The sequence below is a fragment of the Bos javanicus genome, chromosome 14, assembly GCF_032452875.1.
Source record: "Bos javanicus breed banteng chromosome 14, ARS-OSU_banteng_1.0, whole genome shotgun sequence".
NCBI lineage: Eukaryota > Metazoa > Chordata > Mammalia > Artiodactyla > Bovidae > Bos > Bos javanicus.
Genome location: NC_083881.1, coordinates 64,580,050 through 64,606,885, shown reverse-complemented (window position 1 = coordinate 64,606,885; position 26,836 = coordinate 64,580,050). Strand labels below are relative to the sequence as shown.

The 26,836-nt window shown below is 48.0% G+C and overlaps 1 protein-coding gene across 14 annotated transcripts in view; it reads left to right on the top strand.

Annotated features, from left to right (window-relative positions):
* VPS13B (vacuolar protein sorting 13 homolog B) overlaps positions 1–26,741 on the top strand; it is an 804,527-nt gene extending 777,786 nt beyond the window's left edge. For 13 of the 14 annotated variants that reach the window (XM_061438325.1, XM_061438316.1, XM_061438319.1 and 10 more), the window contains 8 exons: positions 24–142; positions 4,454–5,259; positions 9,199–9,375; positions 11,398–11,568; positions 17,876–18,052; positions 20,977–21,079; positions 21,553–21,802; positions 25,285–26,741. In XM_061438325.1, the coding sequence (XP_061294309.1) occupies positions 24–142; positions 4,454–5,259; positions 9,199–9,375; positions 11,398–11,568; positions 17,876–18,052; positions 20,977–21,079; positions 21,553–21,802; positions 25,285–25,533 (2,052 nt within the window). In that variant the 3' untranslated portion in view covers positions 25,534–26,741. The other variant, XM_061438327.1, reaches the window with a different exon arrangement.
* The last annotated feature ends 95 nt before the right edge of the window (positions 26,742–26,836 follow it).

Here is a 26,836-nt window from a genome sequence, read left to right as displayed (position 1 = left end):
GATTTTGAATGTTCTTTTCACAGGTTGTGTTTCTGACTGGCTTTGGCTATGTGTACGTGGACACCATCCATCACTGTGGCACAGTCTTCATCAACGTGGCCCCAGAAGGAAAAGCTGGGCCTGTCGTAACTAATACCAACAGGTAGGCTTAACTAGTATCCAAGTAGCAGCAGGGTAAGTGTCACATTAAACAGTTGTAAATCTACTATTCACCATTTTTTGTTATCCATATATATATGTGTGTGTATAAAGCTTTTGATTAATTATTCTGTAATCCATAAGGATATGGTTATTAGCATTTAGTTACACCCATAAGAAGAAGCAATATATCATCTTCCATGGATACGCTTTCCAATTCTTCTCTGGCAAGCTTAACAAACTGATTTATAGACTGAGACATGCATCTTAGAATTATACATTATCGTTAGCATGAAATACAGATTAATGCCTCTCTATCCACATGACCACCTAGTAATCAGTAATTAGACTTATCAATTAGAGCTACAGCAAAAGTAAAGTCGCCTCTTAGGGCCACATTTCCCCCGCTTTGACCTGAATGTTGCCATCAGGTTTTGTAAATATGAACCAGAGTTAATATCCTTAACTTAAAAGAATTCATATAACTCAGTAGGAATAATATGAAGATAGTCCCTCCTTCCAAAAATTAAATTAGGGTAAAAAACACAACCGGAAAATTCTGGGAAGTGGAAACACAAATAACCAAAGAAATGCAAACTTTAAATGAGACATTACATATTGAATTAACAGTGATGTTCCATCATATACCTGGAGAAGGGAATGGCAACCCACTCCAATCTTCTTGCCTGGAGAATTTCATGGACAGAGGAGCCTGGTGGGCTACAGTCCATGGGGTTGCAAAGAGTCAGACATGACTGAGTGACGAAAACACACATTTCCGTCATATACAGTCCTACTAAAAACGTAAATTGTTACTATTTTCTAGAAAGCACTTTAGTAATATGTATTAAGAGCTTTAAAATCCCTTTGGCTTGGAAATTCTGCTTTTAAGAGTTTTAAGAGCTTAAGAGTTAAAGCAATAATTAGAGAAGTAGGCAAAGATATACAGAGAGATTTTATCACATTGCTAATTATAATGGCAAAATATTCAGAGTACAGATCCTGTTAGCAGGGAAATAGATGATACACAGTTGTACAAAAAATGGTATATCCACAGAATATACCATTATAGGATTTTAGTGGGATAGAAAAATACTTGTAATGAATCTAAAATAAAGCAAATGGAATATAAATTCGAATATACAAATATATCCTAGTTATGTACACACACACATATTCACACTTACGTACATACATGCACACACATTCTCATACATACAGAAAACATTCCTAGAAATAACACTGGAAAGAAAAGAATCAAAGTTGTTAATAGATGTACAGTTATAAGTGATTATTTAATGATTTTCTATTTATTAATTTTATATAAGAACATATTTTATAATCAAAGTTAATTTATTTAAATTTTAATTTAAAATATAAAATACTGTCATCAACTTTTATACATTTGTTTAAGCCCTTTTTTTTTCCTAAATTCCTTGCTTTTCATATATGGTTAAGAACTCATTAATTTGGACCTTGCCATAGTATGATTAATTTGAATTTATAATATTGTAAATAGGTTGGGTAGATGGTTTCCTTTGACCAGAAGAATTTGTAAAAACAAATTAATAGCGTAATAAAACCAAAGACTAAATTTTGAATTGCATAAGCCAGGATTTCAAGCCCACACAGCTCAGGAATGTTTTATATAGGGCATTAGTAGGGCATTGCTTGTGCAGTAGCAACAATCCATGCATTCAGTGACAGAAATAAGAAAGACCTAAGTATTTACTGGTATTTCCTTAATTCATTTGTTCAGCAAGTATTTCTCAAATGCTTACTGGATGCCAGTGCTATTCTTACCTGTGACCTAACAGTCCCGAGTCCCTGTTCCCTAGGAGATCAGATTCTCATAGGTGTGCAATGGGAGGACAGAATGAACATAATAAAAAAGGAAATTTTATGGTTTAGTGGAAGATTGGAGTTCTGTAGCAATAAAAGCAAAGCCTGGTTGGGACCAGGAATTACCCAGCTATAGGAACAGAAAGAGGATAGTTTTGAAAAACTGGTATAGGTAAGCCTCACCAAGAAGCTGACATTTAAGCAAAGACTTGAAAGCACCCAGCGGGGGTTAGTAATATGATTATCTGGGGAGAACTCTCCAGACAAAGGGCACAGCCAGTTCAGAAGTCGGAAGCAGTGCACAGGCATATTGGAGGAGCAGGGACTAGGCCAGGGCGGGCCAAGTGCAGTGGGTGAGCTAGGAGGAACCAGGGCCCGGGGCCAGGCAGGGGATGGCTGGAAGGAGGGCACAGGTTGCACAAGGCTTCGTTTTCTTCTGAGTGAAATGAGGAAGTCATTGGATCTGTTTGAACGGAGAAGTTACCTGATTTGACATAAATTTTTAGAAGACCATGGCTCCTTTTCTTTTAATTTTATTGAAGTATAGTTTATATATATATATATATATATATATATATATATATATATATTTCACATACATTCTTTTTCACGTTGTTTTCCATTATGGTTTGTCACAGAATATTGAATATAGTTCCCTATGCTTTTGAAGTAAACTATAGAGAAGTAATGGCACCCCACTCCAGCACTCTTGCCTGGAAAATCCCATGGACGGAGGAGCCTGGTAGGCTGCAGTCCATGGGGTCCCTAAGAGTCAGACAGGACTGAGTGATTTCACTTTCACTTTTCACTTTCATGCATTGGAGAAGGAAATGGCAACCCACTCCAGAGTTCTTGCCTGGAGAATCCCAGGGACAGGGGCATCTGGTGGGCTGCCGTCTTTGGGGTTGCACAGGGTCGGACACGACTGAAGCAACTCAGCAGCAGTAGCAGCATAGAGAAGTAAAGGAGGAAGCAAGGAGACTGGTTAGGTGACTATTACAGTTATTCACACTAGAGGCTTAGGCTACACTACAGGGAAAGTGGTAAGAAATGGTTAGATTCACGATGCAGTTTAAGAAGAAACCAATGGAATTTTCCCTGATGCATTGGATGTGGGTTGAAAATAGAGGCATCAAGAACTCTCAAAGTTTTGGTCTGAGCAACTGGTAGGATGTAATCATCATAAACTAAGATGAGAACAACTGTTGTGTGGGTTTGGGGGTAAGATCATGAGTATGACCACACACATGACCCTGGAGACGTCTGAGACCTGTAAGAGACTCCTGTGTGGATGGGCAGTTAGAAATGCAAGATCCGCGCTCACAGGGAGTTCTAGGCTGAATGTGTGACTGTAGAAGTCATCAGCATATAGATGCCAAACCGCGGGCCCAGATGAAGCCCTCCAAGGGGAGTGAGTGGAGATGGGGAGAGAAGAGGGCCTGGGGCTGAAGCTTGGGCACCTGCCCTTTAAGAGGAGGGAGTCCCCATAGGTGATGAGTGACGAGACATACAAGAGCTGAGAGCAGACGGGCCAAGAAAGGATTTCCAGAAGGAGGGAGTTGGCCACTTGAATGCCACAGTACGGGCGTGAGTCACAGACTTCAAGCTCATTGTTCAATTTAGCAACAAGGAAGTCCCTTGGGGTCCCTAATGGGAGTTGCTCTGGTAGAGGAGGTGGGACAGAGCCTGCCTGGAGCAAGGCTAAAAGAAAATGGAAAGTGAGGAACAGGAGACAAGGTGTATGTGCTTTGGGGTGTTTATGTGAAGGGGATCAGGAAAAGGGTAGCTAGAGGAGGAGTTAGTTAATGAGAGGGATTTTTTAAGATAAGAGAAATAATAGCATGTTTTTAAGCTGCTGGTAAGGAAGAAGAAATGGTGTAGGAGGGAGTGAATTGCTAGAGCAGTGACTTTGAAGAGGGTGAGAGCATGATGGCTTAGCTCAGGACAGAGGGGTTAGTGGAGCAGCGCGGTCTGCTCAGCTCTAAACGTGACAGGGAGAGCAGAGCACGCACACAGCCCATGCTGGTTGCTGGGCCGTGCCGGGAGGTTCATGGGAAGTTTTCTCTTGCTTGCTCTTACTTTTCCCAATATAAGGCACCTTGGTTATTTTATCATGACCTTTCGCCTCGTGATGATCACAACAGAATTAGTGCACAAAGAACTCAGAGGATTTGGGAATAAAAATCCGGTGTTGATGAGGGGAACAGGATAGAGCAGCATGACGAGAGCTTGTAATGGTCCCTTTGGGAACATCTCCCAGTGCTGTTGGAGTGTGCCTGGCTCTGTCCAGACACAATGTACTGGAAGTTCAGTTCTTAATTTGTTTCTTATGAGAATCTGATGGGACATCAGGAGGTTTCTAAGAAGGCTCTGTCATTGAAAATCTACTAAGACATTAAGGAAGGGAGGGAGGGAGGAAAAGAAAAGAAAATTGGAGGAGAAATGCTCATGTTCTCTTCCCTTTCTCCTCCAGAACTCTGGAGAAGATCGTGACATTTAAAATGTTCATCACTCAGTTGAGCCTGGCGGTGTTTGATGACCTCACTCACCACAGAGCATCATCCGAGCTTCTGAGACTCACACTGGACCACGTTTTCCTCCAGATGGCCCCCGTGGCTGGTCACCTCCCTGGGGAAGAGATGGCCGCCGCCCCCTTTCACGTCTACTCCATGGAGGTCTGCTGCGGGGACCTGCAGCTGGACAACCAGCTGTACAACAAGTCCAATTTCCACTTCGCTGTCTTGGTCTGCCAGGGGGAGAAAACAGAATCTCCTCAGTGCTCCAAGATGCAGAGTCTCCTCGTATCCAGCGAAGATTTGGAAGAATACAAGAAAAACTGCTTTATCAAACTCTGCCTCACGTTAACCGAAGGCAAGGACGTCCTGTTTGATGTGAACGAGTTCAGTTTTGAATTGAAACCTGCCCGGTTATATGTGGAAGACACGTTTGTCTACTACATCAAAACTCTGTTTGAGACCTACCTGCCCAGCAGCAGCCCGGGCGCTCAGCCCACAGCTCTCGCAGGCGGCAGACAGGTGCTGCCCGCGCAGGTGAGGCAGCACGCCCGGGCCTTGGTGCATCCCGTGAAGCTGCAGAAGCTGGTGATACAGCCCGTGAACCTCCTCGTCAGCATCCACGCGTCCCTCAAGCTGTACATCGCCTCTGACCACACTCCGCTCTCCTTCTCAGTGTTTGAAAGAGGCCCCATCTTCACCACAGCCAGGCAGCTCGTCCACGCCCTGGCCATGCACTACGCCGCAGGGGCCCTCTTCAGAGCAGGTGAGGACACAGCAGAGGGAGCCTGAGCGAGAAAGAAAGGCTTCAGGGTGGTCCTGACTCCAAGACACAGGGAAGCGGCATGGGAGGGTGAGGGGCAGTTGGACAGCAGTGACTGGAATGCAGACCCTGCCACTGCGGGCTGTGAGGCGGGGGCAAGTTACTGAACCTCCCACATCTCAGTTTCCTCACCCGTAAAATGGGTTTTAAGATTTCTGACAAGAAAACAATGGAAGTGTGTGAAGTACCCTGAATTTAGAGTGGCGCTTAATGAACCCTTAAGCAGTAGCAGCCGTTAAATTTGCTTTTATGTAACAGAATTTTGATTGCCATTTAGCAAGTGCCTTTTCGGCTCCTTAAAGACACAAGGCTCTATATCAGGGAGCTAGTGCAGCCAGGAAAACCAGCCCAGGCCCTCTCAGCCCCTGGGCCTAAAAGAAATGTAGTTCTGGGCTGTTAACTTTCTTCATTACGGCCCATGAATAGCTCTAGGTGAGAAATTCAGAGGATTTGTGTGCTCGTCAGATGCATAAAGAGCCTTCTACCTACCCAGTGCAGCCTTGCCTGTCTAGACAGATGGCAAAGAGAAGGCTGTAGGTGTCTCAGCCTCTCCACAGACTTGAGCGGGAAGAGTCCGCGGGGGGTGTTTGGCTGTGTGTACAGAGTGTGGTGTGGGGAGTACTGTGAGCTGAAGGTGGTTTTGGAGACCAGGTTGTCTCCGGATTCCCTATGGTAATGGGCGTCAGAGCTCACCTTCCTGACCTAAATTCACTCTCACGCCTGAAACTCTCCGGTTTCAGTCTGATAATCGGGCTCCTCACGTTGCTATGAACTCCAGGCGACCAACACCAACCAACCGGAGCTGGTCTCGCAGTCCCTTCTGGTAAAGCGCAGGGAGGTCTTACTTTCTAAAACTAACGCAGGACAGAACGTGGTAACATTGTCCTTGGTGAGTGCATTCCCAGATAAGACAACATTGTAGCAGTGACCAGCCCACCCATGTTGTTGCCATACTGGTAAGATTATATTTTCTCCGGAACAAAATCCTTAGCTACCCAGAACTCTGCATGGCCAGATCAGAGGAGGTCCCTGCCCTGAAACTTGTTCTCATAGCCTGTACCACAAGGAAGAAAAGACTTCCCTCTTGCTAAGAAATTATTTTAAAACAAGCAGCTACCATTTCAAATTTAATAGGTATATGAAAAGCTTTACTCTTTCAGGCAGTTTTTGTTTTTCCCATGAGAAGCAGGCAGGTAGGTTACTGAGCTCTGGTCTGGAGCTTAGGAAGGAGTAAGCTTCCCGACTACCCGGTCATCGCCTTGGGCGAAGGTGTGGGAGCACCCGTCAGAGTAGTGAGCTGGCAGGGAAACTCCAGCTGTGACCACCACCAGGGAACCATGTCCTGCAGCCTCTGTGCTAAAAGTGACCTCTCTTTCATTTTTCATGAGCTTTCACAGGAACATTCTGTTTGGATTTTTTGGTAATCTACCTAAAAGTTCTCCAAGCTGCTGTCCCAGTCTCATTATATGCTGAAACAAATTCTACACTAGAGAGCCAAGTTTTTAGGCCTGTTGGGAGTTCTGTCACTAAAGGCCTTACAGACAGTCTGAAGATTATCTGGAGGAAAGCAGTGGGAATGGGAAGAGGGTAGGAGGTTTCCCCTGGGTAGAAGCGTCTCAGAGAGAATGTACTGGCCTTCTTGGGAAAGGAAGGGCTGGCCTGGGAGTGGGCAGGTTGCCTCACTTGTCTCACTTGGGTCAGGGTTCACCCATGGGACTTGATTAAATGGCTGAAGTACCCTGACCTCATTTCTGGGGAAGTACAATAAAGTGATTAGAAATGAGTGACCACTGACCCTATTTGAAGGAGACTGTGTGGACTCTCTAATTTCCCGGGCTCCCTCTCTATTTCCAAGACTTGGCTCTATGGGCAGCCAGACAGTTACCTTTTTTCAATAAAATCTCCAAACCCAGTAAGCAAAACGATATGTTTGCTTTTGGAGAGAAATAATTAAAGGCAGAATGCCTTTGGGTGGTTTGGTCCTTTTCTGGCCTTCTCAGGGGCCTTGAGAAGTAGCTCTGGTCCATACCTAGACTCCCCATCTGCAGTGGCCCGACCCAGGACTGTCCGCCTCACCTTCATGTGGCCAGGCTGTGGGCTGGAAGGTGGGGCTGGCTGCCTGCCATGTGCCCTGTGCCCCGCTGCGCCGGCCTGACCAGGCCCATCGGACAGTGCGTGCTCTCTGCTTGGCAGTAGCTAACTCTCCTTTCTTCATCTCTGTATGGAAGCTTTGGAGAGAAGGGCAGTTGTTTCGAGTCCAATCTGTTGCCTCCAAGTGAACCTTCCAACTCTTCCAGGCTAAAGGAAATCTGTTGTTTCTTTACATCCGGAGAAGGCCCTCTGAGGGAGAACATTCCACAACCTTCCATGGTAGCCTGCCTACTCAGTTAGGCCTGGGCTTGCAGGAAGAGGGAGGGTGGGCTTTGGAATTGGGTAAGCCTGGCCTTGAAGCCCTCCCACGTGTGTCTAAGCAGCAGGGAGATGGGGAGAATTGAGCCACAGTCCCCTCCTCGTCCCGCCCGCTCTCAAGACACTGGTGACAGGGCAACACGACATCCCATGAGGCTCTGTCCCCTGAGCCTGGCACGGTCCCTTCGGCCAGGGAGAGGCTTAGTCCTTAGCTAAATCTGAAATTACGTGAAGGCAGGTACTAAGGCTTGCAGAGTGGCTGGGCAAAGTAAGTGAGGTGAATGCCTGGCCACCCAGAGGCCCCTCCATTTATAATCCTCATCTTCTGGAAATAATTCCCTCTTTTCACCTAAACCCTGATGTTGTCTTCTAATGTTCCAGAGGAGAGAAGGGGGCCCAACATGTAAGGATGTTCCTCTCCAAAGGGCTGGGCTTGGGGACCCTTTGGGGTTGATGACTTGACTGGGGGGGGCGGGTGGTCTCTGTCCCAGGCCTGGCCTCCCAGGACCTGCCTCAGAGGACATGGGATCGGCTCCCACTTGGGTCCTGCCCCCCACAGCCTCCCCTTAAAGCCCTCTCAGCCCTGGGCTGGGGAGGTCAGCATGTTCCCCAAAGACACTGTGTTTGGACTCATACTCTCCTGAGCCCCCAGCCTTTGCCTGCCTCTTGCATCCTCTGAGTGAGAGCCCCAAGCCCCCACCCAGGAGCGAAGACGGGGAGCCGCTCCGGGGTCCACACTCAGCCACGTTCCCACGGGGCCGAACGCTCGGCAGTCAGACCGCCAAGCAGGCCGGCTCCTGGCAAGCCCCAGCTCAAATAGGAAACCAGATCCCAAGCTCCCCGCCTGGGACCCTCAGGGAACACGCCCCTCTCGCTAAGCTAATCAGTATGTCCCTGTCACTAGAGTTTACACAACTGAAGCTGGGCTGGAAGGGGAGACATTTCTCTGGCTCCAGCTCCACTCCAAAGGGAAGCGCTCAGCTTGGTGGGATTGGGAAAGACTAAAAATAACTCCTCCGTCCCTGTCAGAGCTGCGCGTCCCCTTTGCAGCACCCCATTTAGCATCTGGCCTCCTCCGCGTCCCGGCCCCTCGCTGCACCAAGGAGCTTTAAGGAGAACCCCCGGCCTGCGGACACCTGCTGCCCCAGGGGCCGCCTTGACTTGGAGGGGGCGGGAGCGTCATCCCCCTGCACACGGGTCCCTTTTAGCAGGAATACGGGAGGCAGGGAAGTCATATTAAAGCTATTTGTGAGGCTGCCAAAAGGATCACTTTGATTTATAAAGTATGAAAGTTTGCCATTTATGAATTCACAGTGAATGAGTTATTTCCCATATTTTGCTCCAGAGGAGCTTATTACATTCTCAATTCTAGTGTGAAAAATGAATTGCAGGGAAAATGGGTCACTTTTCCCAAATGTTGAAAGTGCTGCATTTAAGGTTTCAGTCACCCCTTCTCTCTGGTCTCCCTCGCAGGCTGGGTGGTTGGATCCCTGGAAATCCTTGGCAGCCCGGCGAGTCTGGTGCGAAGCATCGGGAACGGCATCGCCGACTTCTTCAGGCTTCCGTACGAGGGGCTGACCCGAGGCCCGGGAGCCTTCGTGAGCGGGGTTTCCAGAGGGACTACATCGTTTGTGAAGCACATTTCCAAAGGTAGCTCTTCAGGTTCCTGGTAATGAGGCCTGATTTTCATTACTTCCCTGTCTTTTTAGAGAACGTCTTAAACGTTCTCGATGAATTAACATTGCCTCTAGCTTTGTTTGGCTTGTTAGCTGGCAGTGAGATGTTGGATTTGTAACAAAGCCCATATATAATGTCTTATGTTTTAAACAGATCACTGCTTGCCTGTAGTTGTGTGAAAATGTTTCAGAAACTTCAGAATTTGAAACCTCCCATTGGGAAAACAAGGATTGGCTCGACTGTTATTCCATGTGATAAATGCAGAAATATTAAAGGTGTTCAGGACTTCTGCTAAACATCAGAAATCCTACACTGTGTTGCCTCATCATATACATATATTTTTTAATGTAGATACAGTTGTCATAACTTTCTTAAGGAGCAGGATACATTTTGACAGTGGAAGCCGGTGGGGAGGTGAGCGGGCCAGCTTTCCCCCGGCTCGCCACGTACACAGCGCCACCTTGTGGCCAGGACGCGTCATCGGGCGCAGGAGCCAAACTGCAGTCGGCCACCCCCACCCCCCACCTCGGGAAGCAGCGTGCTTCCCTTTCATCCGTGTTTGTTTGCCCATATTTTGGTCAAGTTGGCAGTGACTCAGGAACTAACAAGGTCCATCTGAGTCCCCGTTTCTTCTCAGCGGGAGGCAGGGGAAACAGGGCAAAGGCCTTCTCCCTCCACCCGGTAAAAGACCTTTTACAGTCAACAGTACTGCAACTCTCTTATGAGTGGTCAGGTTATAGAAGTCTCTAGAAGGCTTCAAACAAGACTTGAGCTTGAAATACGAGAACCCATGATCCACAGAGGGGGGACTGGCAAGAGAACAGCAAGAGCAATAAACCAAATTCCATGGACAGTGACAGGGCCACTCCCCCCGGGGCCCCCGGTCATCCGGGAGGCCTGTGAGCTGAGCCGCAGGAACCCAAGGGTGAGTCACTGCAGATTTCTCACTCCTGACACTTGAATCTTTGTGGTTCTGTTGTTTTTATTTTAAAATAAGACAACCAACACCTGCTAAATCGAACTCCAGTGGTAATTTTAGCGTAGTGACTCACTGAATTTTTTTTACACTTGTTCTTTCCTCTTAGCAAAATCTGTTTGGTTTGTCTGTGTGTGTGTGTGTGTGTGTACATGGATTTTTTTTTTTTCTTTTCAGATGACTGGTAAAGATGCAGCTGCAAAAACATCTTCCATTTCTTCTTGAACCTAGACATCCAATAACAGATGAACTAATTCGTTAGCTTCAGGATATGTCCGTTAATGTCTTTCAGTTTTGCTCACTGAGACCTATGCAGACTTGCTGGAGGGGATTATGACTGTCTTGAGCAAGATGCAGAAATAGACTTTCTTGGGAAAACCAGATAGAATCCTGGCTTTCACATGCCTTACTCTCTTTATTGTCTTCACTTTTTTTTTTCCCAGTTCACACCCTGAATATAAAAATTACACATATTCTCTGTGGCATAATAATTATTTCCTGACTGTCAAATGATAAAGTTGAGTGTCTTCCTTTACTATGACTAGAGTAATGGGGAAGAATAGATCTTACTTCTAAAGTGGAAACATTCCTTTACAATCTGTTTAAAATTCAGCAACATAACCTTACCCTTTCAAATGAGAGCCGGCAAATTGCAACCTTCAAAAAACTGGGCCTCCCTGAGGACTTCAAAACTAACTATTGAAGCCAAGCCCTGGCGGTCAGATGAGCGCATGATAGCTCTGTGTGAGACTGCAGGCATTTTTCTGGTGAGGGAGGGTCTAATCCTATCCTCTGTTAGGACTGAGTGTATCACCTTTCCTCAGCAAGTGTTCACCTTCACCTCATTTTCCGAAGGCCGAGGCCTCACCCTGCCCAGGGGGGAGCCGCCCTCACTCTCCACGGGCGAGTCCAGAAGGCCGCTGTGGACTCCGCTCGCCCGCAGCGCTCCGGGGACCCCTCCCCTGGGGCCGGCATCCATGTGACCAGGACCCCAAACCCACGTGCCTCTGTGTCCTCAGGTACCCTCACGTCCATCACCAACCTGGCCACGAGCCTGGCCCGGAACATGGACCGGCTGTCGCTGGACGAGGAGCACTACAACCGGCAGGAAGAGTGGCGGCGGCAGCTCCCAGAGAGCCTGGGCGAGGGGCTCCGGCAGGGCCTGTCCCGGCTGGGCATCAGTCTGCTCGGTAAGGGGCGGGGGAGGCGGCAGGGGCGCTCAGGCGTCTGCTCACAGCCCTGGCGGGGCCAGGTACCCACCCCCGGCCGGAACCAGGGGTGGTGTGGCCCTTCCGTTTTCCTGCAGACAAAGCTGAGGCTGAGAAGAGGCCCGCAGCCTGGTCCCCACGCCGATCCTGGTGTGGCTGCTCAGGGCCATCCTGGGGCCTGGGCCCCGCCCTTCCGCGCGCTAGTGGGAGTCGCCTCTCCCGCTGCCTCCTCTCTGCTCCCTCGTGGCATCCCTAAGGCGTCATTCTCCCGGGAGGGTCCCGCTCCGGGCGTCAACTGGAGAATGTCAGCCCACAGCTGCCTGCTTGCCCAAGGGAGTAACCGGCCAGCCTCCTGAAGCCTTACCCCCTCTCCTCCTCAGATAGAGCAATCAGCAATCGAATCGCCTGCTTTTGTTTGAGAAACACTTGAGCCATGTGCAAATGTCATGTAAACTTCAGTGAGGAGCCCACTCTTTCCTTTTATTTTTCCGAGTAATTGCCATTTGTCCAGCAGCCAAGTGGTACACGGAGAGGGGAAGACTGCTCTGGGTATTTCCAAATATTACAAACGTTTGAAAAACAAGTTGCTCTGGGGGAAAAAAAAAAAATCTATAAAAAAAGGAAGCTTCAGAGATGAAATTTTGCAGAGCAGGATTTTCAAGGGTATCTTCTGTTTATTTGTTTGCAAAGGAATTTAAAACTGTGTTGCTTGGCCGCCTGCCCGCTGAGCATCTGAAGGAGTTTGCATCTCTGGGAGATCAAAGGGGCCCAAAGCAGGGAGACCAAAGGTCAGAAACGATGAGCTTGAAAGGACCTGCCCTCTCTCCAGGCTGCAGTTCTGTACACAAGGCCTCCTCTCACAGCAGCCAGCTGAGTGAGGCTCTGACAGGAAGCAGTGAGATGTTTCAAGTTCAGGTGCAGTTACCAGAAATTGTTTAAGTCCTAACGAACCTGCAGGGATGTGGGGCATGGCCGGTGATAACGTGTGGGAATGGGGACCTGGGGTGGAGCAGCTGCTTAAGGAGCGAACCCCTCACTGGTGGTGTGGCTGCTTTGGTGTAGGTAGGGGGCGGGGAGGAGCGGGACATGGTCCTCAGGAGTCAGCAACCCCCGGGCTCGGGTTCCAGGTCCCTATCTTTGTGACCTCAGGGCTTCTCTTCTGTAAATTCGTGCTGGAAATGACACTGCCGTTACTAGAAGTAGTGGTGGTCCGTTGCGTGCCAGATGCAGCGTCCGTGCTTGGTCAGCAGCACCTTCATTATGTTATGGTAGCAGGGGAACGAGAAGGGCCGTCTGGTTCCATCGAGACCAGAGACCAGACCTCTTCAGCAAAGAGAGCCATCTGACCAGTGCCTGGGGCGTCTTGGCTTTAGCTTTAGTCCAGTTGCTGTAACCATAGGAAGTGACTGTGAGGTTACCGTGGAGGCCTTGGGTCATTATCTGGCAACCGTGGGACCTCTTTCTGCTAAGAATTGTGACCTTGCATGCCCTCTGCTGTGGGCAGGAGTGCTTCCTCCCCACTGTCCAGGGTCTTGGACGGAGGCACTCAGCAGAGGAGACCTGAGCTGGCTGGCATGTGGCTGTTTCCATCTTGGCTGATCTGGGCTCTTCCCACCCAGAGATGCCCACACCCACTCCCTGTTTTCCACTGTCTGAGACTGTGCGGGGTGGTAGAAATCACTTATGTGGGGAGCTGTGATTCTGCCTTTGTGACGTCACCCTTTGGAGCATGGCTCCTATTATTAACCAGGATAAATAATCCCAAACCTTTGAACTTTGCTATAGTCATCATGTTTTGTACATACTCCTCCATGCAAGGGAATCATTTAGGCTGTCTATGGAAATTGCAGTAGGCTCATGGAGTCTTTCAGAATCTAAAGTTAATTTCCGCAAACCTAGGAGTTCCAGGAATGATGTGAATCTGGTTGCGCCTGCCAGCAGTGCTCTGACCCTGGGCCCCCAGGAGCTCCGCTCCCAGCAACACACCATGAGCAGTATGTCCATTTCTGTGCTCCTCAGACTAAGGTTGACCCAACCAGCTTCCTTTCTTGAAAGAGTTCAATAACTGTATCCCACATGATCACTGGGTCATCTCAAAACGTCTGGTCCTTGATGTATGGCAGGAAGAAAAAAGGGAGGCTAGAATGGATTTGTCGCCATGTAATACATCCCCAGAAATGGTGTATAAAACCGCTGCATGCCAGTAAGTGCCCAGCTGAAGTTAGAGCTGTTTATATATAATAGCCACGCTTAGTGAAATAAAAAACCTAGTTCCTCAGTTTCTTCCTTTATAAATGACCTAGTTAGTAAAAATATATTTAAATAACACTTCATACATGACGTAAATATAAATGACCTAGTTAGTAAAAATATATTTAAATAACAATTCAGGGTTGTCAGAGCACTTCCACATGAGTCATCTTGTCTGGTCTTCAAACCCTAGATGTGGATGAAGTTAGTTGACTTGCCCAGGTCGTGCATCCAGAAGGGACAAGAGCCTGGGTCTTTCCACATGTCACCCACCCTGAAGGGCTCCACGCCTGGAAACAATCAGGATGTGGGGAGACTGAACAACTGAAAGTTGCAGAGTAGGAAAAACACGTTTCCCCCAAATGTTTATGAGTTTGATGGGCCTTCTTGACTCAGCTCAGCCCTCATGAGGACACTGTGGAGTGTTATGAGGCTCTTGAAAAATCCAAGGACATCTATAGCTGCCTGGCCAGGCCCATCGCCCCGGGTCAGCAAGGAAATGATGGCGCAGAGAGGGATGCCACCAAAGCTCCTGGAGGAGGTCTACAACTGTTTTCAGAAAGCAGTGGCTTTTGGAAGAACTGTCCAGCCTGCAGAGTTGGCGTCAACTCTAAGTGCAGGATTGCCCACACTTAGCAGCTCTGTTCCCCGGACAGCCCCACTTTCTACCTCAGCCTGGAGCCTGCTGAGAGGAGATGTGATCTCCATGTGGCACTTACCGGGCACGTTACCTCCCAGATGGGACTTCTCTCTCATGAATACCAAAGGCAGGCTGTCAGAACTCCCTTCTCTGACTTAAGAGTTAGTTGCTGGATTTCCCAGCAGCCACGCCCCATCTCCATGGCCACTCTCGGGATGACGTTCAGAATCCCGGCCACAACACCTCCACCAGGTGAGTCAGGACGTGGGCGCCCAGAAGGTGCTGGCCCGCGGTCCCCCTGGTGCCGCCCTCAGCCATCAGCACCCTGCGTTCCAATTAGAAGGGAGTTTCGGAACAACGAGCATGCTTCCTTCTCGGTTTGCTGATCTGTTCTGGTCAAAAACAAGCGAGCCTCAAGCTGGGATACCCAGTACACTCTGTGGGGCTTGTTTGTCCATGGAACGGTGAGCTTTGGAACAGTGTCACAGCCTGTGCCTCCACCACCGTGATTAAAAACAAAAAAGCCCAAAATAAAATTACAACATGCAACACGGCAGCACTGGAACAGCCACACGGGCAGAACATCAATAGTGACCAAGCCTAAAGCTGAGCGAGTCACAGAAAGGTGAGGAGAGCCTTTTCGTTTCCTTGCTTCACAGAGCAAGCCCCCCTCTTCCACCAAAGGAAGGGCAGGAAAGGAAGCACGGCTGGGACTTCCCTGGTGGTCTGGTGGTTAGGCCTCTGCATGTCCCTCCCACGTGAGGGCATGAGTTTGATCCTTGGTTGGGGAACTAAGATCCACAGGCCACGCAGCACGGCAATAAAAGAAAAGGAGAAAGCGAAGCCAGGCTGGCCGGCACAGGAAGGGTCCCTGGAAGCCCCCTCCCCTCCCTGCTTCACCTCGTCACATCACAGCCAGCTCCACATGGCTGCCCTCCATGGCCTGATGCCCAGCAGACAAGTTTTGGGATCCATTTCCACTACCTAAAGCCTCAGAGCAGAGTTGGAGTATACAGCAGTAAATAATTTACCAGTGTTGGGATTTGGCTGGATCAGGCTTATGGAGAAAGCCCCTCTGCCTCTTTGAGAGCTGCTTCGTGGGCGGGGCTGGGGTCTCAGGCAACCGGGCCCCGTGTGTACGTCGGGCCAGAATCCCACCCGGGACCCTGGGACCCCACAGCTCCTCCTCTGCCTCTTAGGATCTAACACCTGTCACAGTGTTCAGGCTTCCCACTTCGGGGACGGCCAGAAGAGGTTATCTATCAAAGCCCCAGTAACCGAGCCTTCACTGCGGCCGGGGGCTGGAGAAAGTGGAGGATCAGAGGGGAGCCTCGCTGCGGTTCCTCTCTGCGCTTAGGCAGGTGGAGGTCAGAGCCCGGGGTGGGGGCTGCCCCAGGCACAGGCCTGACATGTTAAGGGAAAATGGGAGATTTTCACCTGCCCCCCTCCTAACTCAGTTTTAATAGTCTTAATGGAAATCTGCACCTGAGAAAAGACGTTTCTACCAGAAAAATGCAAAGGCAATTAATTTGATAGTAGATTTGTTATTATTTACCCCACCTTTTCTGCTCTCAGCATGGGCGTCTTTCAAAGAAATCAGGAAGTGACATCGCAAAGGCTATATTCTTTTATATGATGCTTTTCATTTTGACCTGCCTGCCGTGAGATGATTTGAAGAGAAGACCCCAGGGTTCCCGCCCCTCCCAGTGCAGCGGGTTCCGTTAATACTTCCCAGCTGCCCTGACCTCATAGATGGAGAACAGAACCTCAGATTCCTCAGACTGAAGACGCGAGGCGAGCTCCCAGCCCAGGCCCCGAGACTGGGTGTCGTAGAGTGCCTGAACCGCCGTGGCCTGTGGTTGCTGACCGCCACGGTGGCCCAGGCCAACCATGAGCAGCCTCCTCTGCTTCCAGCATCATTTGAATAAGAGGTTTGGGAAGCTGTGGTCTAGGCTGGGAAACAGACCCTTCGCTTCAGGTCACTGTTAATCTGTCAATATATAAACTTAAATGGCGCTGTCAAAATTTAGAAGAGTGGAATCCATGAAGAATGTTCCCTTTATAACTGACACAAAGGAACTGGCCTTTTTGTTTTACTGGATTTTGTTCAATGGAATATGACTTGAAATTAGCAGGTCATTAACTGCGACCTGGAAATCTCCCTTTACCCAGGAGACTTTGAATTAGTGGCATTTGGAATAATGGGATTTGACATTAGCTAAAATTTCTACCCAGGGATGGTGCATTTTCATTAATCCTAGCAGGTTTGAGTTGAAAACAGAATTCTGTCAAGAATTGTAATGAAATTTTTACCTCTTGCTGGGTTAGGGAACCCTTCACTCCGTTGTGGCAGAAAAATCTGGATTTTTGAGGCCTTTTACTCAAACTCACCCCTGGTCCCTCAGAGTGCAAGGAGCAAGGAGGGGACCCACAGAGGCCGAGGGATTCACACGCCAGCTCCACGCCTGGCCCGGCTGCCCACTGGGAAAGCTGTTAGAGCAGACAGCCGTGAGTTCTGGGCTTCTAGCTGTTCTCAAGTGAAGAGTTAAGTGGCCAGTCCTCAGTTGAAGTGAGAGAAAAGGAGATTTTTCCAAGACTGGTCAAGGAGAGAAGCTTGTTTTATAAACAGGATCAGTGACTAGCTTGGTGGTTAAGAATGAGGCTGTGACTCTGACTCCCTAGACCCAAATCCTGGCGCAAGCACAGGACAGCTGTGTGACCTTGGGAAAACTCCTTAACCTCCCTGTGCCTTGGCGGCCTTGTGCTGAGGATAAAACCACGACTCCTGAGGATTGTGAGAATTAACGATCTCCTACAAGTGAGCCCTTAGCATACAGTAAGCCCTTGAGACAGACTTACTGTAATAGAAATAATTATTACGATATCAATAATTAGTCTTACTATGTAATTCTTAATATATTAATATTATGTTATACTAAACGACTGCTCTTATTCTTATAAAAGAGCGAACAAGAAAGAGGCTCGCCCTTTTCAGGTTTTTCATCCCCAGATTCAGTGAAAATATATTCTGCTCACTCTCCTAAGGAATTGTTCCTGCTTTTCTCTAAACCGTGTTGCTTGATTTCTGGAGAAAGGTGTGTGGGTGCACTTGGAAATAGTCTGGCATGTTTATTAAATTCTAAACTGAACTTCATAGATCCTGGCTGTGTTGGGTCAAACCTAGTCAGAACATCATGTTTTGATGAAGATACTGCAATAATAAATGTCTAAAATAGCCTCAGTGTACTTAGATAAATGGTAAATGAGTGCATGGTAGAGCGCTTTATAATGAGGGTGGGGTTTCATTTTCAATCCAAACAAAACTGTTCCAGATTGAAAGCTTTCCCTTTCTCAGGATTTCATGCCTCCGTCCTTACCCAGGCTTTCATTATTTTTCAGGTGCAATTGCTGGTATAGTTGATCAGCCAATGCAGAACTTCCAGAAAACATCGGAGGCTCAAGCTTCAGCAGGACACAAGGCCAAGGGTGTTATCTCTGGCGTGGGGAAAGGAATCATGGGGGTGTTCACGAAGCCCATCGGAGGGGCTGCTGAGCTGGTGTCACAGACTGGCTATGGTGAGTCCTGGAGAACTGGCCAACTCGGACGTCACTGGTTAATTTGCGTTACTATACCAAGGTTTCCCTAAGATAATCTAGCCCCTCACATGACCAAGGAGTGAAAAATAAAATAGATAAAGCTATAAATAATAGTTCTTTTTCTCACCTCCTTAGGCTTATCTACACAAAGAATAGAATTAGACTACTACTAATGAATTATGATAAAATTACAGAGCTAGGAAATCAATTAGTAATTTCAGTGTATATGTGTCATGGAATCTTTTTATAGTCATTTAACAAAGCAGGCTTTAATGAAAAGTAACGAGTTAGAGGTTGAGGACAGAAAGTCGAATATATTGAAGCAGAGAGTAGACTTACTTTTTCTGGTGAGCAATTTGAAGAAATGAAAGAGCACGCATGTGTCGGTGGATGCATGCACACTGCCCGTGCAGCTTGGCGTCAGGCATGGCTTTCTCGCCATCAGACTCTGTTGCTATTGCAGCCAGGCCCAGTCTCCCGGCCAAGGTCAGCACAGGCGCATCATCTGCCACTGAAAACCATTCCCAGAGCAGACTGGTGCAGAGAACCCAGGCTCGTGGAACTACCGCCTTAGGATGGTGCCAGGGCTCTCCACAAAGCCATGTGCACGCAGTGGGGGTGTGGGAAAGGAAGCACCTCTTCCTGTGCTAATTTTCTGCATTCTGGGCAGAGCACATTACGTGACTTTACATAAATAGTTGTTCCATCACTAAGTCATGTCTGAGTCTTTGTGACCCCATGGACTGCAGCACTCCAGACTCCTCTGTCCTCCACTATCTCCAGAGTTTGCTCAAATTCATGTCCATTGAGTTGGTGATGCTATCTAACCATCCAATATAAAAAAAGAAGTCTTTTAAAAGTGAAATAAATGCATAGATACTACAATAAATATGGTACTTTACCTTGAAGACAGTTTGACATTTGCTTGTGGAAATGAGTGTCAGCAGGTCTGCAGTGTAAGTTACTGCAAAATGGTGACGGTCAGTCAGTTCAGTCACTCAGTCGTGTCCGACTCTGCGACCCCATGGACTGCAGCACGCCAGGCCTCCCTGTCCATCACCAACTGCCGGAGTTTACTCAAACTCATGTCCATTGAGTCAGTGATGCCATCCAGCCATCTCATCCTTTGTCATCCCCTTCTCCTCAAATAGGTAACTGGAATTACTTTTTTTTTTTGGCCTCACCACAAGGCTTATAGTGGAGAAGGCAATGGCAGCCCACTCCAGTACTCTTGCCTGGAAAATCCCATGAACAGAGGAGCCCGGTAGGCTGCCGTCCATGGGGTTGCGAAGAGTCGGACACGACTGAGCCACTTCACTTTCACTTTTCACTTTCATGCATTGGAGAAGGAAATGGCAACCCACTCGTGTTCTTGCCTGGAGAATCCCAGGGACGGGGGAGCCTGGTGGGCTGCCGTCTATGGGTCACACAGAGTCGGACACGACTGAAGTGACTTAGCAGCAGCAGCAAGGCTTATAGAATCTTCCTTAGTTCCCCAACCAGGGATTGAACACTTGCCCTTGCAGTGAAAGCACAGAGTCCTAACAGGACCGCCAGGGGCTCTGGAATTGTTACCTTTGTGCCTAAAATCGGTATCATTTGGTCATGAAGTGGTGGCTGGCTGGCACCTCAAACAATGGGCAGGCACTCTGCACATGTAGCTGCATCTGGCCGTAAAGTCCGCAGGGTACATTTGACTGCAGCTCTGCGCCTTGCTAGATCTGACAAGAGGCAGCCAGATTAGGGCATAAAACCCATGTCTGAGAGGAAGAGAGCAGGAAGAATGCCCGCGCTCAGGCAGCCATCCGGAGCGGCTCCTTTAGGAGACCACACAGACAGGAACATGTGTTCCCGCCCCTTCCCCTCGCCGCCTCCCCCTCACGCCTGCCTCCCTCTCCTCCCATGAATGACGTTTTCACTCACAGGGAAACTGACAAAAAGTACTGCTGCAACTCATAACTGGACAAACTTAAACGCTCCCTTATCAAATACTTACACATTCACAGAAACAGTATTCCTTTTGCCATGGATGGCAGCAAGATAAAGTCAACTTAGACTTCATAAATTCCTCTGGTCTTGAAAGCGCCCTTGTCCCTCACTGCGCGTTTCCCAAGGCTGTGGGGTTTCTCCCTTATGTAAGAGCATCTCAGAGCAGAGCTTCACATGGCCTCATTGGTTTCCATCATTCTTGTAAAAGTTTTATTACCTCTCTGAAGGTTTTACAAACCACTAACTCTTAGTCTAATGACTGTGCCTCGTTTATAAACATTTACAGGCCCTCAGAAAGCACACAGGCTGTACCATCTCTGGTTCCGGAGCGTCTCTGGAGGACTGCGTGGCTGCCGCTGGGTGCCCTCGTTTGGTGCTGGCACCGGGGAGAGCGTGTAATAAACCAGAGGCCCCGCGAGCGCTCATAAATATATATGGATTCATGTCTAACAGCTGGACCAAGTCATTTAAATACTGTATCTAGGCAACCACACGCCTTTGTGTGCATCTGTGTTGTGTTTTTTATTTGACCAGCCACACCGCAGATACAGACATATTGTAATATTAAGCAAGGAAGTCAACTAACAGTCTTGACTTTTGTGTCACATCAACTGTAAATGATGTGTAAGCTATTGCTCAGGCCTGACTATTCCCAGGAGCATTATGCTTCCTCTAATTGCCCGCCTGTACTTGGACTGTAGCTCATTCATATTTCAGCTTGCAGCTAATAGAAGATCACCTGGGTTAAGAGCATTGCAATGTTTAATGATTATCTATACACTTACTTCCAGAGATGTGACATCATTTTGGATCTGTAGCGTTTTATAGATGCCTCTGAGCAGATGACATCATTGTAGCATGAAGCTGTTTTCCAGAAAACAACTAGTAAAACCCCCTTACTTCTCTTACTACAGGTATTTTACACGGAGCTGGACTTTCTCAGCTTCCCAAACAGCGCTATCAGCCAAGTGATCTGCACGCTGACCAGGCTCCAAACAGCCACGTCAAATATGTCTGGTAAGATTATCTGGACGCTGGTTAAGCTGTACATGTGCACTGTATGTTAACAGGGCCTGGCTTCCTCTCAGCTAACGGGCCACCCTTCCAGGGGAGCCCAAAAGGAGCAGCTGTTTTCAGGAGAGGCTGCCGGTCCACAGCTCTGGGCTGGCAGCAGAAGGTCCCACTCAGGGCAGGATGTCCATTGGCAGGGATGCCGGGGCCCGCAAGAGGGCCTGAGGTCATCTGTATCCCAATTAGGGGTGACATTTCTAATGGGGGGAAGAGGACTCACCAAACCAAGGGGTATCTTTGTCTTCAGGAGGAGCTGGGTTCGATTGACCAGAATCAGAATTAAAGTGACAATTACACATTTCAAGATGAAATGAATCATCAGATTGGTGAGGGCCCTTGCATTGGTTCAACCTGTGAGCCCTGAGAGGTGAGCATCTCTCCCAAGCTGGCTGTGGCCTCACCTTTCTCCTCTGATGCAGGAAGATGCTCCAGTCTCTGGGCAGACCGGAAGTGCACATGGCCCTGGAGGTTGTTCTGGTGAGGGGCTCAGGCCAGGAGCACGAGGGCTGCCTGCTGCTGACGTCAGACGTGCTCTTCGTGGTGAGCGTCAGCGAGGACACCCAGCAGCAGGCCTTCCCAGTCACGGAGATCGACTGCACACAGGACCGCGAGCAGAGCAGCCTGCTCATCGTGCAGCTCAAGCAGCCCAGAGTGGCCTGTGACGCAGAGGTACTTTTCGACAGCGGGGTGCCTGGGGTTAGCTGCCGGCAGCATTGAGACCCAGGGTGAGCACAGGTACCGGGCGTCTGTGAGCCGGCAGCCTCTGCAGTGGGCGCCAGAGACTGGGAGGGCTGCCAGGGGCAGGGGCGGCAGGAGGCCGGTGGACTCACCGCTGGGGCTCAGCCACCCGAGAGTCCAAGGTCGGTCGTTGTGGGGCCGGGGTGCAGGAGCTCTAGAGTGAGCGGGTCTGAACAAGCCGGGCCAGGACCAGGGCAGCGATTCCACAGAGCAGGCCTCCAGGTCTGAAGTCCACAGGGCAGGCCCGAGTCTGCGCGTGGCCTGGGAGTGCTACAGCCAGTCCCTCCAGCAGGGACGAGAGAGAAAGGGCCACCCAGGAGCGAGGGGCGTCACGCGTGCAACAAGCACAGGCACCGCCTCCCTCAGCCCCAGCTCCTGAGAGCTCGGGGTCAAACTTTTGTCTCCAGCTCTCTCCCACCCCCTGCTCTGTCTTCCACGCGGCTCTGTGTCCCCTTCCCCGTAGGACATTTCCCACCCCCTGAGCACTACACGCTACCTCCTGGGGACACTGCGTGGGCTCCGGGGGCAGGCTCCCTGGCCACACAACAGCTGGGAGGGGGGGTGCATTCTGGGAGTCGGGGGCCAGAGGTGATCGTGGGCTTCCTGCCGTCCAGACCAGGGTGAGCACATGCACCCACTGGAACCCTGCTCTGCCCCTGCCTCTGCCTCCCTGCTGATGGCCTGATCCTTGGGGCCCCGAGAGCTGACCTCGGAAACGGACATCTTTTCCCACACAGCTAGATTGGGGTTGGATCAGAGTTTAAGTGGAACCTGCCTGTCCTAACATAGGGTCTGAGTAGCTCCCAGAAAGGACAGCCAACCTTGCCTCTGGCAGGTCCTGCCCGATTCCTTCTTTCATTATGTTCTTCCTGGTATGGGAGCCTGCGTCTCCCTCACACCACCGTTTGGGTAAAATTATCTGAGAAGATGGAAGGCAGCCAACCACAACAACTCTGAGATTTCTCTAGTTTCTTGGATCATAATCAGTCAGGCTTTAAGCTGGGGCTTGGCACTAAGACTACATTGCTGGTTTGAGTTGATGACTTTCTGGGAATAAACAGAGGTCAGATGTCCAGCCTGACTTTATTAGATCTGCCAAAATCTTCTGATCCGGTTGACAATAAAGCAGCAATGATCTGGCTACAGGCCTTGGCAGGGGATAGTATCATTATCTTCAAGTCCCTGGTCCTTAACGAGAAGCTTCCAAAGCCCTGAGGAGTATCTGTGACCATCATTATTCTTCAGTTGGCTTGGGAAATATTTCAGATCTTAAACTATTGAGACTAGAGAATCAGCATTTGCTGTTAAACTGTCTTCAACTGTGATCCTTCTTTGGCTTTTCTGCTTGAGAAGAGTACTGTGGGGAATTGTAGCTGGAGGGGAACACACCTCAGCTTCCCTGGGGGTTACTGAGATGGCAGGTGGAGTCACCACCCGAGACGTCTTCCAGCCTGAGACCATGGGATCACTGACATTGTGGACACCATGCTCACCACTCGTTTCCCAAGGGTGCTCAGGATGAAGGGGTCAGGGTGAAGGGATGGCTGCAACAGAGGCAGGAAGAGATGACTGGGAGCAGGAACACTGCAGGGCAGCTTACACAGCAGCAGGAGGCACTGGGCAGACCAGCAGACTTGCAACCCTTCAGCCTCTAAATTCCACTTTCTCACCCTTTACCTCTAACCCCAGCTCCTTATTAACAAAAAATAACTGCCCCATTCATCCTGTGTTCAAACCTTCCCCCACTCACTCCAATGGAGACCCAGGCTGCAAAACAAAAATGCACAAAAAATATTTTTTGGAGACAGTAGATGCTTCCTTAATAATGCTCTGATCCAGTCTTTCCAAAATGGCAGTGGGGGTCGCTCAGCAGTGCTGCCTGACGGTATGTTTCCCTCAATGGCCGCGCCCAACCTAAGCCTCGGGCAGAAACCTGGGCCGGGAAGCCTACCCACCGTCTTCCAGTGAAAACTAAAGAATAGTATTTTAAAATCTTTACATGAAATGGCTTTTCTGGGATTTTGCTCTAGATGCTAGCAAACATAGCTCCTTTGAATTTTGGAAGGAATTAATTTGTAGATGACATCATTCAGTATATTCAAATACGGCAGGATTTTTTTTTTTAATCAGCATTTGCTTTTCTTAGTTAAATGCAGCCATTTGTAGGGTAATAATTGCTTAATATGCCTGGCACATTATTGAAATCCCTTATGAGAGGCTCAAAATGAGTCAGAAGGTCAATTTATTCCTTGGCCATGTTCCTTTCACAACACGGGTTTTCCTGTGCTGCTGTTCAGGAGGAGCAATTAAGACTCCTGTGTATTCGAAGCTTTCCAGCTGAATCCTGACCCCATCAGATGATATCATCAGAGTTCTGGCTTTTGCCTGGTGGTGCACAGCTTTCATCTGTCAGGGAATCTTTGGGGGCCTTTATTTTCTTTCCCAAATTTAAAAATATGAGACTGAACTCTAATGGACGCCCTACTTATTTTTCTGGCAGGCTGACCTCTCTTTACCATCCCACTGGCTTTCTGCCGCTTGTAAGACAGCCTTGGCTGCGCTGTCTCTGTGCCCTACACAGAAATATATACATTCTTTACTACTATTTCAAGAATTCCAAAGTCCTCATTAAAATGTTTGTAAGTCTTCCAGAGTAGTCTTGCCAACGTTTGGTAGGTAAAGGCCATGGAGAGGTCAGCGGCTACCTGATTCCCAGAGACCAGCGGCTCACACTGGAAACATCCCACTCCACTTGATTTACACAGTGGACCGCTACAGAATTCCAGGATGGGGGTAATTTATAGCTCCACTTGCCTGATAGGCACTTCCTGAGAAAATCTCTCTCAAGAGTTTGGGTAGCGCATCAGTTCTTCTATTTGAGCTCCACTGAAGACGTGCCAGACCCTGGCGGACCATGAGTGCGCTGTGCATCCTCCCTCTTCTCCATAAAAACTTCCCCTTCCTCTGCCCAGTTTTTTTAATTTTCTCTAGCTTTAAATCCTAATATTTATAAAAGCAGAAAATGTTACAGTTCAAAAGGTATTTGTTTTCTTAATGCTCTGTCCAAAGCCACTGGTTTGAAAGAGGTAGACGTTCTATCTGGAGAGGTTTCCAGAAACAAGCAGAGCTTTTATCTCAGGGTTTAATGTTGATTAGAATGAAACAGAGCAAAGATACTTTTCTCCTTTTTTCCTGGACTAGGCTACCAGAGAACAGTGACAGATGTTTTTAAGAGTAAAATATTCCCAAACCGTCAAACATGGGACTTTTACACGCCAAGCGCTTATTCAGTGGCTTTAGTAGGTAACCTACAAGGCGAAACATCCAGTATATCAATGCAAGAGAAGGAGTAATCTTGTTATGGAAGTGTCCTTAAGAGGGTTTGGAAACTGAAAACTTCTTTTGGGTCGCAGGTGGATGGAGTTCGAGAGAGACTGTCAGAGCAACAGTATAACAGACTCGTGGACTACATCACAAAGACCTCTTGTCACCTGGGCCCCGGCTGCTCCTCCGTGCAGACGTCATGCCCTGTGGTGGCTGTGGAACCGCTCCCCTCCACTGTGAAAACATACCATTATATGGTTGATCCACATTTTGCCCAAGTTTTCATTAGTAAATTTACCATGGTGAAAAATAAAGCCCTGAGGAAAGGGTTCCCTTGAATCCCCTCCAAGGTGTTGATTGCTGCTTGTGCCATTATTTTTGAAAAAGAAACCTAATGAGCTCTTAACATCTATTGTGGACACGAAACCACTGTTCAATTCAAACTCTTCCTTTTTCCTACAACTAAGATACTTCAAAATTGAGTGATTAAAAAACTTAGTCCTTTCCTGTTTGGTCTTATCGTGTATTGAAAATACATTCCTTTTTGCTAAAATTTCGACTTTAATTAAGATTGTCAACTCTGTAGTCAAGCATTGGAAACAGATGTAAACTTTATCTCCTGCTGCATCTCTTTTTAGGATGAGACATCATCTTTGCCTAACATCCTTCTCTGCAGAAGTTTAGCTTTAAATGAAATTCAATGCTTAAGATCTTACTGTTTAACTTGTTAATGTTATTTAAACGTGATGCTATTTTAAGTGAAAGCTGCCATGTACATTCCTACTCTAAGCTTTTACTGAAATTTTACTGATGACTTATCCAGGTACATTTTGGAAAAATGTCTTTCTAATCTGTTTTGCTAGGCAAGCAAATCTTTTTTTGTCTACTGCTAAAAACAGATCCAGGGTGCTCAGGTGAGTTTCTTTAGTTCCATAAGCAACACACTACTGGGGAACTCCCACTACTGGATACTTTTATGGACAGACTCACCCTGATGCCTTAGCCAAGTCAAGGACCCTAACACTAACCTTAACAATAGTTCATTTTGATGACTTAGCGTGATCCAGCATAAAGATATTACCATGATTTTTTGTTTTTAAAAAATGGATTTGGCTCAAGATCCTAGGTCACCACGTACACCTTGAGCATTCAGTAAAAATTTGATACTCCAACTAAAATACATTTTTACTTATTACATCCAAACTTGGGCCTACAACCTGATACCTACACTTGTGAGATACTAAGGAATTTCAGTTTCAAATGTCTGCTTTAACTTAAGCCTCATATGTTACTGGACATAAGAAAGAGATCACTGCATAGTTTTTTACTGTTAATGGACACTTTAGGCTGAATATGAAAAAAATGGCTCCACCAGTACTTTGCTGTATCATACTCATTTAGGAAAGTGCCAGTTTTGTCAACCACAGGAGTGACTATTTTTAAGCTTGTAAATATGTATTAAGTCTTGTATCTTTTATGATAAATTTGCATACTACTAATTGTTATATGAAATTGTTTAAAATAAAACAAATTCTTGAATTACTGATCATACATAAACGTGGGTTCTTAAAATGCAGGTTTCACTGATACCTAGGTTTATTACAGCTTACATTCTTGAACTCAAGAATTCTGCACAAGAAA